A 19,250-nucleotide genomic window follows, 5' to 3' on the forward strand; every position below is an offset into this window, starting at 1 on the left:
TCCTTCAATTCTGACCAGTTTCCCAGTCCCTGTCAATTATTATTATTATTTTTTAAATTTCACCTTTAACTAGGCAAGTCAGTTATGAACAAATTCTTATTTACAATGACGGCCTAGGAAAAGGGACTCCCAATCACGGCCAGTTATTTTACAGCCTGGAATCGAACCAGGGTCTGTAGTGACACCTCTAGCACCGAGATGCAGTGCCATAGACCACTGCGCCACTTGGGAGCCAGTTCATCACCTCTAGTGTACCTACACCGTGGAAATACAATACTGCATTGTGCCTGTTCCCAGTGGAAAGAGAACCCCTCAATGGTTTTTAAAAAGGCTCAGCACAGGCTATTATTTATAAGGAAGCTCCTTTGAGGTCTACTCAAAAATGGTCAAAATGTATTTTAAGTGTTGTGGCTAGTGTACTGTTTTATTGTGTAATCTGCTGTGGGGGGGGTAACCACGAGAGAGGATGCAAACAGGCTAAACAAAATCATCAAGAAGGCTGGATCTACCATCAGGACCAACCAGGACAAACTAGAGCCCATGCTGGAGAAGCGGATCCTCAAAAAGCTTAGAAGTATAGAGGCCAACACTAGTCACCCCCTCCACAGTAACTGGCTGGAACATCGCAGTGCGATGGCAGGCAGATTTATTTTACCCAAGGCCAAAACAGAACATTTCTACAGATCCTTATTACCATATGCCATGAGGCTTTTTAACACAAACACCTAGTTTTTTAAATATCCATTGATGATGTGCTACTTTTAATGTCTGGTGTGTCCTTGTGTTTTTACTGGTAATGTATGTATTGGCTGGTACAATTACATTTCCACTCTGGGGGATTAATAAAGTACTATATCATCAGCTGCTGAAGCCATATTGGGTTCATCACAGTGACGTCCACTGTGATGTCATGACAGTACAACGTTTCGTAATCCCAGACACCCAACAACCGGAAACGCTAGACAGAGAGCAGATGAGGGACACATAGCCATGGAAAAAGGTAGCGGCATATATGTTTTATTGGAAAAATGACTTCTCCGCTAGTTGTAGGTTACTATTCAAGATACATTGAAATAGCAAAGACACCCATAACCACATCATTGGATTACAGTACATTTTTGCAAGTGGGCGTTGAGGTCCTGGTTAAAGATAACACTCCCCAGTTCTCCGCAAGATCCATTTGCCGCAGAATGACTTCACACGTGATCAGTAGCCAATACCACACACAAAGCATCATTGAGGCCAAGAGGGCTGTGAAAAAAAGTCAAGGGACTGTTGAAAAAGAACAAGGATCCGTACAGGGCTGTTAGCTTACAGGGTCACAGCACTGCATCATGGGACGTTGCCTGCCGAGCTCCCTATTGCCTGTCTCGCCAGCTCAGCTCAAACCCTAATGGCCTAACTGGAAGGCCTTCGCTAAGAGGGTCAAACAGCTGAAACCAACACAAACTGTAGAATTTAAATCGGAGACACCAGGCTGCGAGAAGGTCAACGTGTGTGGATTACAACCTCAAAGACACGAGCACCAGTGCTGCAGAAAGCAGATGCACCACGACACAGGCTCAGAGGAGGAACTAGACACCTCTGAGCCCTTCCAGACTCAGCCAACACAGAGGGGGTAGGAGAGAGAATGCTCAGAGCCACATGAATAGAATATACTGTTGGGGGGGGACCTATACCCAGCAAAAAGAAAGACTATACAAGAGTTCAAAGTGTAATTTCATGCTTTCATACAGTTTCTGGACATGAAGTAGCATTGTTAATCACTTGTTTTCAAATTGCATTGAAGTTATTTTTCAATGTTATGAATGTTGACTTCTTGTTCATCGGAAGGAGGAAGATGTAGTAGTTATAACATGCACAGACTAAACTAAGTAAACATGCCGAAGCTAGAACCTTGTGGTGACATTTTTTATACACAGGGAGCATCAATGTACAAGTTTAGGATTAAAATGTCATGTTCAGCAATGCTAATATAAGGTATACTCAGGAGTGAAATTTAGGTGGTATGGTCCGGTGTCCCGGCGAAATAAATCGTGGGGGTACACCATACCAGTCAAATATAAGCCTATCACAACAATTAAAACAAAATGTTGAGAAAACTATAGTCAATTACGGCATTATTTAACATTACCGCATGTCAGCTGCATGAAAATGAGCAAATCTATTTCAAAACGTGCGATAAACTCTCCCAATTGCATGGTGGTTCTACGAGAACACTGAAGTGTTACCAAGGCGGAGATATGGAGACATGTGGCCCAGACAGAAGTGGACGCATCAATTCACGCTGTAAGTGTAGTGTGCCTAATGACAAATCGCTGAATGTCATTGCACGTTTTTGTTTTTTCTAACAGATGCCGATTTCCATTCATCAAATTGCGGATGCTGGAATTATTTAGTGGGTGGACAAAGGTACACGGGGGTAGCCAACAGGAGTCTTTTGAAGTGATCCACTTTCACCCCTGGGTATACATAATGTATGTTATTTACAGGTTATTCATTTATAGTTAACAAAATATTTTAGGCAATCAAAGACATCGTCAACGACCACCAGCTATTATTCATTATTTTATTCAAGTCGAAGCTCCTTTATTGAAGAAACAAGGACAACCTAGGCAAGTACACTTTTTTTCTCAGGGTTCACAATTTCCTAGAGGAACATCAACAAGATCCACATGAATGCTCATGCTTAACATGTTAACTGTATTCCTTTTGAAAATCTCTAATCAGAATAGTCTAATATTTCACCATTGATATCAATTTCATAAATGCTTACAGTTATACACATTGCTATTGAATGGACAGAAAAACAACAAAAAGTTATAAAAATCATATCTTGAATCGAGAGAAACACTAAAGATAGAAGATAGGATACAAACTTTAAAGTATGAATTGTGCCAAGCTCTTTCAAAGGATGTCTTCCGCTCTCCAGTCGCTGTTAATCAGTACTGGGAATACTCCTTTGTCTGGAGTTTGGCAACAATTCGCTCCAACTGCCTCTTGGCTTCACACTGGGGGAAGTTGCCCATTTCGTAGTACTGAGGAGCAACCTTCACCAGCCTGGGGAGACGAGATCAATTAAATCAAAGTCGCGTAATACAATCAAAATATCCAATAAAAGCATTCATTAAAAGCCTATGTTTAAGTGTTAACGAGTAAGTCATAAGACATGAGTATTGAAACGTTGACGCTTATCAAAAATCCTCGTTATTCGCTAATCGTTTTATTTGTGTGGACATTTGAGTTAAGACTTCATGACCACAAACGTACCATTCCGGTTTGATATCCGAGCAGGTGCGAATGTAGTTCTTGGTGGTGAGGACAAACTCATTGTAGAGCACCCACTCTGGCTTGTGGTCCAGGACGGTAGACGGGTGTAGCTGCACCACCTGGTTGTCCTTGACTGTGAGGTAATGGCCCGTGCGCTCCAAATGAGCCACCTAAGCAAACAAGAAAATATTATATCATTTCAGAAAACACGCACGCAATGTGAGATAAATCGCATTTGTTCACTTAACGACGAATATCAGGGTTAGGCTCAATTCCATTTCAATTCAGAGAGTTAATTGAAATGGAACCTGCCCTGCACAGACTGACCTGCATGAAAAAGCCTGTGACGAGCGCTCGGCGGATGTTGATGTAGTAGTCTCTGCTGGTGAATTCGGTGCTGCGCCGGGGCAGGTTGAAGCGGTCCATGATCCGGGACAGCTGCGAGCGCACGTTGTCGGCCGACATCAGCGAACGGTAGTTCACAAAGTTGTCGTAGCACCACTGTGTAGACTCGTGGTCTGAGAAACGACAACACAGATCAACCAAAGTTACAGGCAACGGCAAGTAAAGCCTCATGTTTCACAAAGTGCCTTAAAGGGACATTGCACTTCAAAATCAGACTTCAAAAGTGAGCCTTCTGTTGAGAAGTCCATGGCCATATCCGATTACCCATATTTGCACCATGGTATTTCCAAATTTGTGGTGCTTAATCTTTAGACTTTTATTCATTAGGGTTGGTCCACACAACCCATGGCGTAGGATGTGGACTCACTTGAGGTCTGAAACGCATGACAAACCTTGATTTTGGAGTCTAATCTGTCCCCTTAAAGGATTTTTTTACCCCATCAAAATAAAAATGTTCGTGGCACCCATGCTCACTTTGTTTGAAGGCGTGGTAGACGTTGAGGAGCGTCAGGTGGTCTCCGTCAATGTGGGCGAACCGCATCTTGGACTCGTCCGCCGCCTTCTTAGCCTCGGTGGGGCGGACGAAACACTGCGGGACTAGACAAGGTTGGTATGGGCCCCAACACAGACGCCCATAGGGATAAGTCAAGCATTCACAGAACAGAGGAACAAGGCCTATTGTAGCTAGAAAACTTCACAGCAGAGAGCATAGGGGGGGCAGGAACAAGTGGTGTGTTTATAGGGGGGCTCTTCCGACTGCATGATGACTGGCTACTAGCTTGTCAAGGGGGTCAACACCTAACCACATCTGCAAAACAAAAGAGGTTTCACACACCTGCAGAGCGTTAAAAGAGCATTGAACTTGAGAACAGTGTACTGTATATATATAACATTCAAGAGAATCCAAGTCCATTTCACATTCAAGTCAATGGCTACATAAAACTGCCTTGACATTATAAAGGGGAAATCGATGTCCTTATATGATGTCACTACCGACATACAGATTTGTGTGGAAGAGGAACATCAATACATCCAAATTGGGAGTTTTTGCAACACCACCGGATCATTGCTCATACATGTTTAAAATGTGTATTTTACATTCAAGGTCGTCATTTCACATTCACAGACCAAATTCAACGGGAATTTCAGGAAACGTTACAAGAATCGAAACGTGTATGGCCTTTGTATTGAACTGGGATTTCTATGAATCTCCTAAATTGATATTGAATTGACCACAACCAAATCACAAATGTGTAAGAGTAAAGCACGAGGGGAATGCCAATGTGAAATACTGTGAAAAGTCCAAACACTGAACATTCTATATGATAAAAACAGAAATCTATCTTGTCATATTGAACGCAAATAGTTTCCCCCCCAGTAGTAAAAACAAAACCAACATTGGCCAAGAAAGCTTAAATATAGCCTAATCAACCACCCACATGCAGATAACAAATAATCCTGTAAAATGTGAAACCTCACTTAAAACAAAAATAAAGACCGGGCCTTGATGAAAAGTGATTTTGACGAGTAAGAGCATGACAACATCTTGACAATAAAAAAGAACATTGCATCATGTACTGCCGGCGCAACTGGGCCAATAACACATCAAAGAGACACCATTAAAGCAGCCATAGACAAACCACTAAACAAATGCAAAGAGGCAATGTTTTAGACCCATCCGAGAACACAACATTGAGGTGCCTGTCCTGCACAATTGCACTAAGGATAAACACTCCCAGATTTCAAGCAGTTGGAAGAAACCTGGTCAACTTTTCAATTTGATACGGAATACAATTGGTTTTCAGTTTACTTTTCCGTCGACCATTAAATTGCTAATGGTCATTATCAATCAAGGATCTAACCAGTAAGCCATCCAAATCCTTTGTGTAGACCCCCAAAAAAGTGTATTATTTTATTTGAGAAATACTTACCAAATATTGTGACTCGTTAACTTGATCCCTCCATATAAATTGAATACTTTCTAGCATCTTTGCTAACTAGACCTGCAAGCCCCATTAACTGGGGGCCACATCTTTACTTTTCAAAAAGAATAATTAACTCGTCTACCATTAGGAATTAACAAATGTCATTAACAAAGCACTGAGGAGACGATAAATCTTAGAGATCTCCATCTTGCATTAAATTGGAACCCACAGTGTTAAGAGGGTGTCAACTGGTGCCAAGGGAGGGCACTAGGCGACTTTGGATGCCAGCCATCTCGGCCCTGGGCCATTACCTGACAGCATGGCGGTGATGGAGAGGATCTCGTTGGAGCAGTTGAACTCGCAGCTGGCGATCACCATCTTGGCCAGCTGGGGGTCCAACGGGAACTCTGCCATCATGGAGCCCAGCTCTGTCAGGTCGCCGTCGTCGTTGAGCGCCGCCAAGTAGTTGAGCAACTCCAGGGCCCGCATCAGGGTCTCCGGGGCTTGAGAGCACAAGGGAGGAAGCAAGAGGAGCAAGTGATCAGTACCGCATGTCACTTTTACTTTTCTGGCTGTGAAACAATCAATCAACAAATGATATATTTTATGATAACCTGGTTGGTCAAGAGGTAAATCAAGAAAGAAGGCTGCCAGTCAGTTTCAATTGAAACAGTTTCAAACTAAAGTAGCACTTCCAACAGGCAGGTATTCCAGCCAACACTTGGCTCCCCACCTGGTGGATCCATGAAGTCAAAGTGCACCAGGTCATCGATACCCAGCTTCTTCAACTGCAACACGACAGAACCCAAGTTGGACCGGAGAATCTCGGGATACGTGTTGTCCTGTAGTGGAATGGAAAACAGTCAGATGTGTAGAACATGAAGCCATTCTACTGGTATCATATCATCCGTTGTGTAACAAGGTCGGCGTATTCTGCCAAATCATGTGTTCAACAAGAGCTGAGCGTATTGGCCAAAACAGGCTTCTGTAAAATGCCCAGCACCACACGAGATACGTTAGACTATAAACATTTCCTTAATAAATCCATTGTCCTCAACATTACCCATAAGATAACAATTTATTCAATAGTCCATTCAACCATGTACTTTGCCCCAACATTTCTACAATCCAGGACAGTTCACCTGCATCTCGGTCTTGTAGGCTTTCTCAGTGTATAGACGGAAAGTCTTCCCTGGCCGTGTCCTGCCAGCGCGGCCCGCCCTCTGCTGCGCCGAGGCTTTGCTGATCGCCGTGACCAGGAGAGACTCCACCCTGATACGAGGGTTGTACACCTGTGGGTTACAGAGTAGACAACATTCTCACTCAAGTCTTATTTTATTCAAATTGGTGGATGTGGATTCCACGTTGGTTAATGTTAACTCAAAATGACAACTAGGTTCCAGTTTAACGTTTACTTCACCGTATGACCACAGTACATCGTCGCCATCACACTGAAGCCAGGTCCATCTCCAGTGAGACTACTGCGCAGGCGTACTAATAACAGTGATAGGACCGTAATAACAGAAATATAGGGACACCGTTAAGCTCATGTTTTAAATCTCCTACCTTTTCTTTTAAAAAATAAAACAAAATAATAAATGTCATAAGTAGTATTTAAGTTCCCCATTACAAATGGATTGTTTGACAAAGTTTTTATTTTTATTATGCAAGCTGCCACCTGCCATTACTGAGTGCCTTTAGGAGCACAAGACCGGATGCTCCCTTTTTAGTTAGACAGTCGGCAAGCTGTTCCTTTGTGGCAGACCGGGAAAACAGCTTTGAGGTGTGGAATCACAGTTCGCTCTTAGCTTCAGGCGGAGGTCAGATGTGAATGTCCCTTGACAGCTGTTTCCCTGCAAAAATGCAGATTTGATGTCTATGGAATGAAGTTTCCATTTTTTTCTGGCAAATCACTGTCAGCAGCAATCTGAGTGACTCTGAGGCGCATGTCGTGAGGCTTTTGGGAATTCTTTAGCAGCCAGCTCCTCAAAACCTCTAGCCACTAGACGTACTTTAGGAACTATTCCATCTAAGGATTCTTTAAGGGTACACACCCACCTTGTTGAGACATATTTTTGGCCAATGTCTTTGACTTCCTCAAACACACCTCCAATTACTGAGCTCATCTAGTTTAGCTGTCAAATGAAACATCCTTTGTTTCAAGTACATCATAATTGAAAGTCATTCTGTTTTTTGGTTCAATTCTGAGATTATCTACAAGTGCCAGGTCAGCTGACCCTGTTGTACCAGAAAGTGCAGCAGGTTCAGAGTACTGCAATTTGTACCAGTTCTGGTGTTTTCTGTTGGCTTTCCCTGCTCGTCTAATGACTGTTGCTGTGTGTGGAATACCACTTTCTCAGTCCATGTATTTAACCGTTTCCCCAGTTTAAGATTGGAACAACCATGTTGTCTTAACACGTGGCTGTTGAATGTTTTCCTCATTTGAACACAACATTATTGCCTGTGTGATGGTTGAAGGTCTCTGCTCCATTTCCTGTGTCAGCTTCAGTGTTCACATCATTGGATGTGACATCTGGTAGGTTTGGGTCTGTTAATGTGTCCTTTTTGTCATTTTCAGTAGGAGGCTGATTCTCAGCAACAGCCCCTCAAGCTTGTTGATCATTTACATTCTGCAATCTTGAGTGACGCACCCTGACGATTGTGCCTCACAAATATCACCACACCATCTTGGCCAATGACTACTCCCGGTCCTTTCTACTCTTGACAGGCAACTTGTTTGTGGTACACTTTGTTTCCAGTCTCGTATTTCTCATCTGTGGGTCGAAGCTATCTGAACTCTGCTTCTATGAATGCTTTTCTCGCTGTCCCACCCATGCACTCAAACTGGTCCCTTCTAGTGCTGGTGGCTTGTAAACCTGTACAGAGGGAAGATTAGGGTTTTGCCCCAACACTAGTTGTCATGGGCTGTAGCCATTAATATTGTGCATTGAGTTTTTTGCCATCAAAAGCCCAATCTAGGGCTGTTTTCCAGTCACACCCATTGTCTTGCTTCACTTTCAGCATAATCTCTGAGAGTGTCTGATTAGGTCTCTCCAGAAGTCATAAGGTGTATGCACCAATTTGTAAGTCGCTCTGGATAAGAGCGTCTGCTAAATGACTTAAATGTAAATGTAAGTCCATTTCTCCATGGACTGTACGCAGCAGTTGTCTTTACTTCCACGTTGAATTTCTCTGCCATTTCATTAATTATTGAATACTCCTCCATTGTCTGTACAATTTCTGGGGCGGGACATACACACTTATCCAGGAATGAATGAAGTGCTTGACGATTTCACTGGGTTTCTTTGTATTCACAATGCTTCCAGCACTGACGCGTGTGAAGTGGTCAATTATGTGAAGTTACCACACACTTGGTCCTAGCTCAAGTAGATCTACAGCCACCGTTTCATTGTACTTGGAAGCCAGTGGCAAACCAACAGCTGGTCCATTCAATCTACCATTGAATGGAAACACTCTCATCAACATTATTCCCAGAACTGCCGAGTCATTTCTTAAGTCTGTCAACTGTAGCATATCCAAACTATTTGTGAAGGTTTAACAAAACTTTGTGTTTTTCCTCTGTGGTCATGTTCTCTGTGTCCTTCAGAATCTCATTTTTACATGGACTCTGTGTGATGTCTTTGTCTAAAATGTTTACACAATAGTGGCCTGAGGTAGTAAGTTCAAGGGTCACTGGTTGTTTAAACATCACTGCCTTGTCATTTTTTATGTCTAGTACAGCCCCTGCCTTCTTGAGGGAAGCTTTGCTTTATAATAAGGGGCTATCTGCAGAGATCACCTCGGTTTCAATGTGACACTGGGGTCTGACCAATTTTTGCTGGTATCTTGACTCTTGGTAGAATGGACAACTCTTCCCATCTCCAAATTTGAAAGCTCTGTTGCTTGGTGTGTCAATCATATTTTGTACTTATTTCATATTTCATATTTCTTATTTCTTATTTCACTGACATAGCGATTCAAGCCATTTTGCGCAACAAACGGTGCGTATACATGCAGTATCAAATCACAGCAGATCATAAGGATTCAACCTATAAAGACCTCAGAAGCAGATTCATTTGGAAACAGTGTAATGTTACACTGCTCCATCTCTGTGTTTACATTGTCCTCTTAGGTTTAAACCTGTTAATTCTTATGGAGGACAGTCTTTAATCCAATGGTAAGTGCTTTGACAAATAGCACATTTTGATCTCCTTCCATATTTGTCCAGTGGATTTGTGCCGGGCTATGGCGCCCTCTTCTGGTCGTCTTGAAAACATGACATGTTGGCGCCTTTTCTCTGCTGCTCCGTGTAATACGCCGCGTCACTCACTTACATTCCATCTGTTATTGGCCCGACAGACTTTAGTGCTGACTTCACTGACGCAAAAGCACTGTAGGAGCATTAAAGCCAACTGTTTCTCCCTACCACCCATACAGGCAGTATTTAGAAACTTGAAAGCTAACTGGGAGAACCATATCGTACTTGCGCATCCTAATTGTACCCCTTGTTTCTGGTAACAACTGTCAAAGTTTGAGTATGCCTCGTTGTCACGGTCTTTCTCTTCTTTAGGAAACACAGAACCCAGTGCTCTGATTAAAGTTATCATACCGTCATCCTTGTTCAAATCCTCAACAGATATTTCCAGTGCAGTGTCTCTCGCTCAAACGATCATACAACCGCAAGTGCTTGCTTTTTCACGTCCAGATTAGTAACCCGTGTCCAGATTCCAAGTTCATTTCCCCAATTTTAATATGACCTCTTCTCGCCGAAGCAAGGTGGCGCATTTGAACGCTAGTCATTAGCCCTCCTCTGCTACCAATGTTAACTCAAAAGGTTTCAGTTTAACAACGTTTACTGATCAATTGCTTTAAATTTTGAGGAATGATATTTCTTTAGCATGAATTGTCTTCAACATTTTTAAGTGCGATTTTTTTCTGAAAGGATCGTAAGGGCGATAAAGAACGGAAAACGTAAACAGAGTATTGTGGTTGATATGTACTTTTAAAACAGTATTACCATTTCTAAAAAATAATAATAAATAAAAGGATTGTGCTTTCGCGATCCGTATTAAGTTCAAAGTGCACTCAGCGCCTTGAGCAGCGCTCTCCATTGACAGACTGGGGAGAGCAGAGTGCCGACCACTCTCTAAAGCAAAGGTTAGCGGAGTAAAAGTTTGAGGAAAACGCCACTCAACTTGATTCTTTCAGCGTTTGCCAGTCTTCCCTGCTACCACTTCAGTCATGGTGATCTGCCGCTGCTGTGGGAACTGTTCTAGCGTTCTCATATGCTTTGCTGATTTGAAGTGACTTGATTTTCGACTTTCTCGTGTTCCAGAACAACGTTGCATGGAGTGCAAAACAATTTCCCCCCACTTTCATGTAAAACATTTGGAAATGGTGTCACATGGTCTTTAGCTGTTGTTTTTGTTGGCAAAAGAGATTGATCTATGTTCATTGTACTGCCTGCCTGCCAGCAACCTGCCATCATCTTCACACGTGAAACCGCTGACAGGCCAGTTGGAGCGAGTGACGTCACCGATTGAAACGCTATTAGCACTCGGCAGTCCCGTTGTCGTTCCTAGACTTTTCCACTTCATAATAACAGCACTTACAGTTGACCAGGGAAGCTCTAGCAGGGCAGAAATTTTACGAACTGAGTTGTTGGAAAGGTGGCATCCTATGACGGTGCCACGTTGAAAGTCAGTGAGCGCTTCAGTACGGGCCATTCTACTGCCAATGTTTGTCTATGGAGAGTGCATTGCTGTGTGCTCGATTTTAAACACGGGTGTGGCTGAATGGGGTGTCCACATACACTCCATGGCCAAAAGCATGATGTTTTTGAATCAATATTTGCACATAAAAGTATTTCCACTGCAATTGTTGTGACTTCTATTTCAGTCAAAAAAAAGATCCCATCTTGTCTTGCGTATTTTGTTTTGTTGACATTGGGAAACTTTACTGATTCTGTTTCTCTGAGGTCTGTCATGAGTTGTTTAAAGCGTCAGGTAATTAATCCGCATGAAATGGTTGGATGGAAACCTGGTTACTACTATCATTTGTCTATCTGCATTGTGCTTAGATTGTGGACTACAGAAAGTTCAAGTGTCACTTATTGAAAAAAGTACACGTTTTTAGTACTGTTGCCAGGTATTCCCTCTGGGTTTGAGGGAATACGAGGTAAGGTAAAACAATTATACAGGGAGAGGAGTAGCAGCCTACCTTTTGCTTGGCAAAACCGGGATCAATCACAAACACCACTCCGTCAATGGTAAGGGATGTCTCAGCAATGTTTGTGGAAACCACAACCTAGGGAACATGCATTGGGGTTAGCACTAGCAGACAACTGAAAGACTTTCTATACAAACTTACATCATAAGCCATTGGAAATCTTTGGTGATAAATGAGCACCAATGTATGAAATCTGGGTTGTAAATTCAGTAGGGCACCCCATACCAAAACATTTTGAAATTAAAAACTAAAATCTGTGTTCTGATTGTACAAGTTCAGGAAGTACCTTCCCATTTCACTCAGTTTCAAAACGTTTTCTTCCTACTGAACACAACCCTGTTTTTATAGTCCCGGGCATGTTCTGCTGGTCAGTACCTTTCTTCCTATCGCACCGCTGGGCTTCCTGGGGGGTGCGGCCTCAAAGATTCTTTGTTGCTGCTGGGGGGGCAGTGTGGAATATAGTGGAATGACTTTGATGTCTCCGACTTCAGGTCCCAAGTCGTCGATCTCCCGTTTGATCCGTTTACAGGCCTCGTCAATTTCCTGATAGTTCAGAGTCAGACAATATTCATGTTGAGCAGCAGACAGGTACCCTGAAAGTTAAACCTCCCCCAACCATTCAACTTATATTCAGGTGACAACCTTGGTGTTGTCAGCATCACGCTTCAACACTGAACTGAACTGTCTTGACTGCATATGAGAAGGGGTAGAGGTATAGCCCTTGACTAGTGTCCAGTGAACCAACTCAAACTATCTGGATTGCATTTGAGAAGGGGTGGAAGTATACCTCTTGTCCAGTGAGGAACAGCAGACAGTCCCCCTCCTCTTCCTCACACATGTGGATCTGAACGACCGTGCGGATGGCGGCTTCCAGGTAGTCCCGCTCCGGCTCAGGGGTGTAGAAGATCTCCACGGGGTGTGTGCGTCCGGGAATAGTCAGCAGTGGACAGCTGTCAAAGTACACTTGGAACTTCCCGGCGTCTAACGTAGCGCTCATCACAATCACCTGGCAAAAAAACATATTCCTGTTAATGCTTTGTGGTTAAGAATTGTTGCAATGCCACTCTGTGTACAATAGTGAAATCATGACTATGGGACCCAAAGAGAGACACATCTACATTTGAATAGGGATCTAAGATGGACGAGCAAATAACTAGGCTAAATGACATTGGGACTAACTAAGGTAAGTGAAAAGCAATCCAAAAACATAACCCCTAAAGAGCGAATGCCTTTAAAAAGCAAATAAACCCCTTTGAAAACAGCCTGTGACATCGATAGGAGTCAGAAACAGTTATTCTAGTGTTGTCTAAAACAGTTTGGATAATCCGTGCATCACAATGGGTAAACGAAGGTTGGGTTTTGATTTGACAATGTCCATTTGCCCACTAACATGGGGTGAATAGCTGTGGTGATTGCTCTCGATCCAATAGTATAGACAGTGAGACAGACATACCCAACAGCTCTGATGTTGTTTACATAAAACACAGTGTACATTTTTTTATTGACAATTACAGCACAAACACCTTAGTTAGATGTAAAATTGCGCAACTGAAGGATCCTCTGCAAATAAATACTAAATTAATGACCAGATTTCTTGAGTTACGGCATCTTAGAGTCATTCTGGGGATTTTGCGGATATTAAATAGGCTTCAGTGTCTCCAGTGTCTCATGGGCGACAAACATTAACCAAATGCAGAATCTGTCAGGAAACACACCAAGACAGAAATCTCGTTTTTTTCTAATGAGCAACAGAAAAACACATGTGCCAATCCTCATATTCAGTGGCTCTTTAAGGTCTTTTGTACATTCATGGGGACTGGGCTACAACAGGGGTTATTTTGGGACTTGGAAATAGTTAGCTGTAAAGCAACATTTACAATTCATATGTGATATTTTTCGCTCCATGTAACTCATTCAGTTATGGTCAATACCATTTTAACTGCATCCAAGCACAAGCTAATTTAAATTAAACTAATGAATCAAATTAATCTCCAGAATTGACTAAATGCAAATGATAAAGATAGCAACCTTGGTATATGCCCTCTTTCTCATTAGTCTTTCCTTGATTCCCCACCGCTTTCTCAAAACACAGAAGGTTCAAATCAAGGACATAAGGAATCGATGAAAGACTTGAGACCCCCCCCGGACTCAGAGGCTGTACCTTGAGGTCTGACCTCTGTCGGACCACCTCCTTCAAGACTCCCATTAGGATGTCTGTGGCCAGAGTTCTCTCGTGGGCCTCATCCAGGATGATCACGCCATACCGCTCCAGCAGGGGGTCGTTCATGGCTTCCCGAAGCAACATACCGTCTGTCATATACCTTAAAAGGGGAAAGGATACACATGGTTTGAAACATAGCAGATGCTGACCTAGTGATGACTTGAACTCCAAAATGTGTGTTCATTGATCTTACGCCTCCTCAAAATGAATACATAAACAAACAACCTTTGCTCCCTTGGAGTCTGCAGCTGTAACACTATAACAAATACTTTTTGACCACAGCTATAACCCAAATGCTTGGATCGTGTATTGTGGGGGTAGTCTAAAATAACTGAGTCATTCATCTATCCAATAACAAATGTCCTAAAGAAATTTGACTGAAGCCGTGTGTCAGTTGGGCAATTGAATTAACTGGCTATAATCTGTCTCCTCACCACGCGCTCTCAAATGCTTATTCTCGATACACCAAGTCACTTGGCTCTGTCATACCTCACATGGTCTCTCCTATCATTGGGGTATTCAATTACAGTTCTGAAGGGCCAGAATGCTGCGCCATCACGGTTGACAACTTTTGTTTTACCTATGTTGTGTCCAGTAGGCACAAAACAGGAGAAAACTCTTGAACTGAGTGAAACGGCAATTGGTACCATCTCAAGTTCTCCAATAACAAATGCTCCTTTTCTAATTGTGTTGAATAACGTCTTGCAGCGCTTTGCTACAAGTGTGCCCTAATAATGATGATCCTGGTAGTAGGCGAGAATGAAAACTGGAAGTGTTTAGGCCTGGAATTGAATAACCCTCATGTAGCCTCTACTAACCAGACAAGCAGTTGCTTACTTCAGTATGGTCTTGGCGGAGCTGCAGTCCTCAAATCGTATGGAGTATCCCACCTCTTGGCCCAGCATGACGTCCATCTCGTCAGCCACCCTCTGGGCCACGCTCATGGCTGCCACCCTCCTGGGCTGGGTACAGGCCACTGCCTTCTTGGGGCCACCCAAGCCCTTCACCATGTCCACACACCACTGGGGGATCTGAGGAGGGGAAAGGGAGGGCATGTTATGGATGGTTCTGTCTTCTGAAACAACAAACATATTCCAAAGTGCATTGGTTTGGAGGGGGAGAATTGACTAGAATGCCAAATTACAAATCGCCCCTATACGCTACCTCTTCTGTGTTTGCAGATCTGAGGGAACAAAGTAGGTGTAAACACAGTGATGTAATCACTTGGCCTTCAATGGCATGTGGAGGGAGGGGTGGGGCTATTGCTTACTGTACACCTATCTGATTCCATCAGAAAACAAACAGAGGGAACAGGAGATCAAACTAAAAGTCAACCCAAACTGCGTTTTCAGTTTCAAGCGTGAAGATTTGCCAATGCAAAATTGCAAAACACAGAAAATGTTAAGGCTGGGGTTGACATTAAGGGTATCCCTATTTCCCAGGACAGGTGACCTGAGCAGGCGCGCAAGTTTCCCCAATGGGCAGAAGATAGTTTTTTAACCGATAACCAAAATGCTAAGAATTCTAGTAGTTTTGTCTTTCTGATTCCTTCCATGTGTAGGTGAAAATAACTTCATATTTTCAGGGGCAAGTGATCGTAATCTTTCGGCCATCCCCCCAAAAATACTCCTGTCTTGCCCAATGGGCAAGAGCCTTTTAGCCCTTAATGTCAACCCCTGTTTAAGGACCTTCAAACAGAACTGCACCTGTGTGGTTTTCCCGGAGCCAGTCTCTCCGACAAGCACGAAGCTCTGGTGACGTGCCAGGATGTCGTTGAAGCGCTCCTTGTACTCCCACACAGGCAGTTGCAGCCTCTTCTTCAGGATCTCATAGTAGCGCGGCGTGTGTGGCAGGTTTGTGAACGGGTTGATCTGCTGCTGCATGGCTGTCTGCTTGAGAGGCAGCATGCCGCCCCCGGCCATCATGGTGTTGGGGGGCAGGACAGAGGGCTTCACATCCCTATCTCGGTCCCGGTCCCGATCTCTGTCGCGGTCCCTGTCTTTAGAGCGTTCGTCGCGGTCCCTGTCGCGATCTCGGTCTTTCCTAAAAATAATTGAAGAATATACATAAGTCAACGATTGTACATTACTTGAAATAAAGTACACTTTAATGTAGTGGGACATTTACAAAATGTGCATAATGACAAAAACAAATTCAGTCATATTTCAGGTTGTGTCTATAAGAACTCTTACTCAAGAATCAGTGGATTTATATTATTCATTGACCATTCTACAGCAGGACATTTGACAGATTACCATTTAATGGAATCCAAATATGCAAGTGTTTCTCCTGGTAACCAAAATACTATTGTATGTAGATTAAGTGATAATGCAAGTTTGATGCAATATTAGAAAACACAAGTGTTTGTTATTTGGCTATATTGCAGCTGAGAGGCTAGTTCCTGAACTTGAGAAATAGGCTGGCCAATTAATTGGCAAATAAAACTCCATGATTAAAGGAATACATTCGTTATTGTAAGTTGCCCACAAGATCCAACCGAAACTCAATCAGAGAAGTGCAGGGGGCTGCCACATCGGGCACCTGTTGTTGTAGGTGATTAATTGCCTTGCTCAAGGGCAGAACGGCAGATTTTCACCTTGTCGGTTCGGGGATTCAAACTGGCAACCTTTCGGTTACCTGCCACCCAGCTCGTGTAAATAAACGGAGTTGAGCGGGGACGTGGGCTGACTGGAGCTCCAATGTGTCGCATATTTCTATTTAACTCGGCAAGTCAGTTAAGAACAAATTCTTATTTACAATGACGACCTACTCAAGCCAAACCCTTAACCGGACGACGCTGGGACAATTGTGCGCAGCACTATAGGACTCCCATTCACAGCCGGTTGTGATACAGACTGGAATAGAACCAGCGTCTGTAGTGGCGCCTCTAGCATTGAAATTGGTTGCCTTAGACCGCTGCGCCACTTGGGAGCCCAATTAAGGGCTATTTTTGGGGTGCCATGGTTTTTTAAATAAAAACTCGATTTTATAACGTCGGAGCTCCAGTCCACCCACTCAACTTCCTTGATGTAAAAGACATCGTCGAATCGAGTTAACGTTACTTGGCTAGCCAGTTTACTCTGTATACCGTCAGCGCTAGGCCGCAGAACATCAACACGTGTCTTATCAACATGACTACACGAGCGTCACAAGCTGATTAACATAGGAAGCTCGCGGATATGTAGCTAATCGTTCATCATCGCCACAAAGTAGCCAGCTAATAAATGATAACTAGCAAGAAGAAACATTAGCCGGTTGATAGCTAGCTAAACAAAACAAGCTAGCCGTTCGCTAGCAGCAACTTGCTACCCGAAAGAGAGTAATGCATGAAACGAGAAGCTTACCCATCAGATCTCTTTTTATTTGAGTAGTCATCGCCTAAATCTAAACGGTGTCTTTTAGACATAATGAATAAACATAGATTTTTTTAAAAATGGTATATTTAGCTACTTTCCTTACAACCGGCTAGCTACGGTGATCCGCGCGAGGAAGCAAATTCGGGTAACCCGGAAGCAGTTTGTTTTAGCTCGCTGGTTATGGTTCTGCTGAGGGTAAATCCACAGATAGATGACACAAATATTTCACTGGATGTATAAATGTGAGACATCCGGTTGGCGTTTCCTCTCACTACCACATTTGGTAGTGAGAGGAAACCCAATAGCCGGCAGTGGGAGAAGATTGAGCTAAATGGAATTTGCGCTGACATTCTGCTAATTTTCTCATAAATGAAACATTTGATCTCCATACAGTTTTCTGTTTCCAAAACTATAATCTATAACAATCAGAGTTAGTTAATCTCATACAGATGTTACTTTAATAAGAGAATACAGATCCTGGAAAATACGCTGTCAATATCACAACAAAAAAACAGGCAAATGCAAAGTAGGCATGCTGCAAGACTAAAAGCCACCAAAACCAAGTACGTCATCATCTTATAGATTGGAAAAACAAAAATGGAGGACATAATTGACAAAAACTGGCATTGCGTAAGGACTAAGAGTCCTCTTACTTAGATCTAGTACCTTTGATAGGATAAGTAATCCTTATCACCCCCCTTTTAAGATTTAGATGCACTATTGTAAAGTGACTGTTCCACTGGATGTCATAAGGTGAATGCACCAATTTGTAAGTCGCTCTGGATAAGAGCGTCTGCTAAATGACTTAAATGTAAATGTAATGTAAATGATTGCATCCTGGAAGGCCATGTCGAGTGCGCCTACCCCTCATACAAAAAAATGATTAGGAAATGCACCATGTGTAGAATGCGAGCACAGCTTAGAAAAATACATGGTGAAGTTAACGAACCAAAAACATAGCACAACGAAAACAGAAGGGTTTTACTGGATAGTACTTTTCTTTTGGTGCCTGCAATCTCAACGCTGTGTGTTACAGGGAAGACATCTTCCTCCCTCATGTGGTACCCTTCCTGCAAGCTCATCCTGACATGAACCTCCAGCATGTCAATGCCACCAGCCATACTGCTCATTCTTTGCGTGATTTCCTGAAAGACAGGAATGTCAGTGTTCTGCCATGTCCAGCGAAGAGCCCGGATCTTAATCCCATTGAGCACGTCTGGGACCTGTTGGATTGGAGGGTGAGGGCTAGGGCTATTCCCCCCAGAAATATCTGGGAACTTGCAGGTGCCTTGGTGGAAGAGTAGGGTAACATATCACAGCAAGAACTGGCAAATCTGGTGCAGTCCATGAGGAGGAGATGCACTGCAGTACTTAATGCAGCTGGTGGCCACACCAGATACTGACTGTTACTTTTGATTCCCCCTTTGTTCAGGGACACATTTACATTTAAGTAATTTAGAAGACACTCTTATCCAGAGTGACTTACAAATTGGTGCATTCACCTTATGACATCCAGTGGAACAGCCACTTTACAATAGTGCATCTAAATATTTTAGGGGGGTGAGAAGGATTACTTATCCTATCCTAGGTATTCCTTAAAGAGGTGGGGTTTCAGGTGTCTCTGGAAGGTGGTGATTGACTCCGCTGTCCTGGCGTCGTGAGGGAGTTTGTTCCACCATTGGGGGCCAGAGCAGCGAACAGTTTTGACTGGGCTGAGCAGGAACTGTACTTCCTCAGTGGTAGGGAGGCGAGCAGGCCAGAGGTGGATGAACGCAGTGCCCTTGTTTGGGTGTAGGGCCTGATCAGAGCCTGGAGGTACTGAGGTGCCGTTCCCCTCACAGCTCC

General features: G+C 43.2%; 1 protein-coding gene across 1 annotated transcript; it reads right to left on the reverse strand.

The window, feature by feature from the left end:
- Nucleotides 1-996: 996 nt before the first annotated feature.
- Nucleotides 997-17,598, reverse strand: LOC118362903 (ATP-dependent RNA helicase DHX15-like). The gene is made up of 14 exons (XM_052486572.1): nucleotides 17,394-17,598; nucleotides 15,756-16,092; nucleotides 14,887-15,080; nucleotides 13,990-14,149; nucleotides 12,616-12,834; nucleotides 12,204-12,371; nucleotides 11,820-11,906; nucleotides 6,743-6,892; nucleotides 6,334-6,442; nucleotides 5,912-6,103; nucleotides 4,150-4,272; nucleotides 3,598-3,788; nucleotides 3,271-3,440; nucleotides 997-3,060 (listed from the first exon to the last, which is right to left on the reverse strand). The coding sequence occupies exons 1-14, from the start codon at nucleotides 17,453-17,455 to the stop codon at nucleotides 2,943-2,945; spliced, it is 2,280 nt and encodes a 759-aa protein (XP_052342532.1). The 5' UTR covers nucleotides 17,456-17,598; the 3' UTR covers nucleotides 997-2,942.
- Between the last annotated feature and the right edge of the window lie 1,652 nt (nucleotides 17,599-19,250).

Source organism: Oncorhynchus keta, chromosome 29 (assembly GCF_023373465.1).
Source record: "Oncorhynchus keta strain PuntledgeMale-10-30-2019 chromosome 29, Oket_V2, whole genome shotgun sequence".
Lineage (NCBI taxonomy): Eukaryota > Metazoa > Chordata > Actinopteri > Salmoniformes > Salmonidae > Oncorhynchus > Oncorhynchus keta.

Bases quoted from the DNA above. Each gene is read 5' to 3' on its own strand.
- LOC118362903 (XM_052486572.1), bottom strand. From the start codon at position 17,455: ATGTCTAAAAGACACCGTTTAGATTTAGGCGATGACTACTCAAATAAA. The intron at 4,273-5,911 runs GTAATGGCCCAG...AACCTTGTCTAG, and splicing joins CATCACCGCCATGCTGTCAG to TCCCGCAGTGTTTCGTCCGC. The intron at 3,441-3,597 runs GTCAGTCTGTGC...TTGTTTGCTTAG, and splicing joins TCACAGGCTTTTTCATGCAG to GTGGCTCATTTGGAGCGCAC.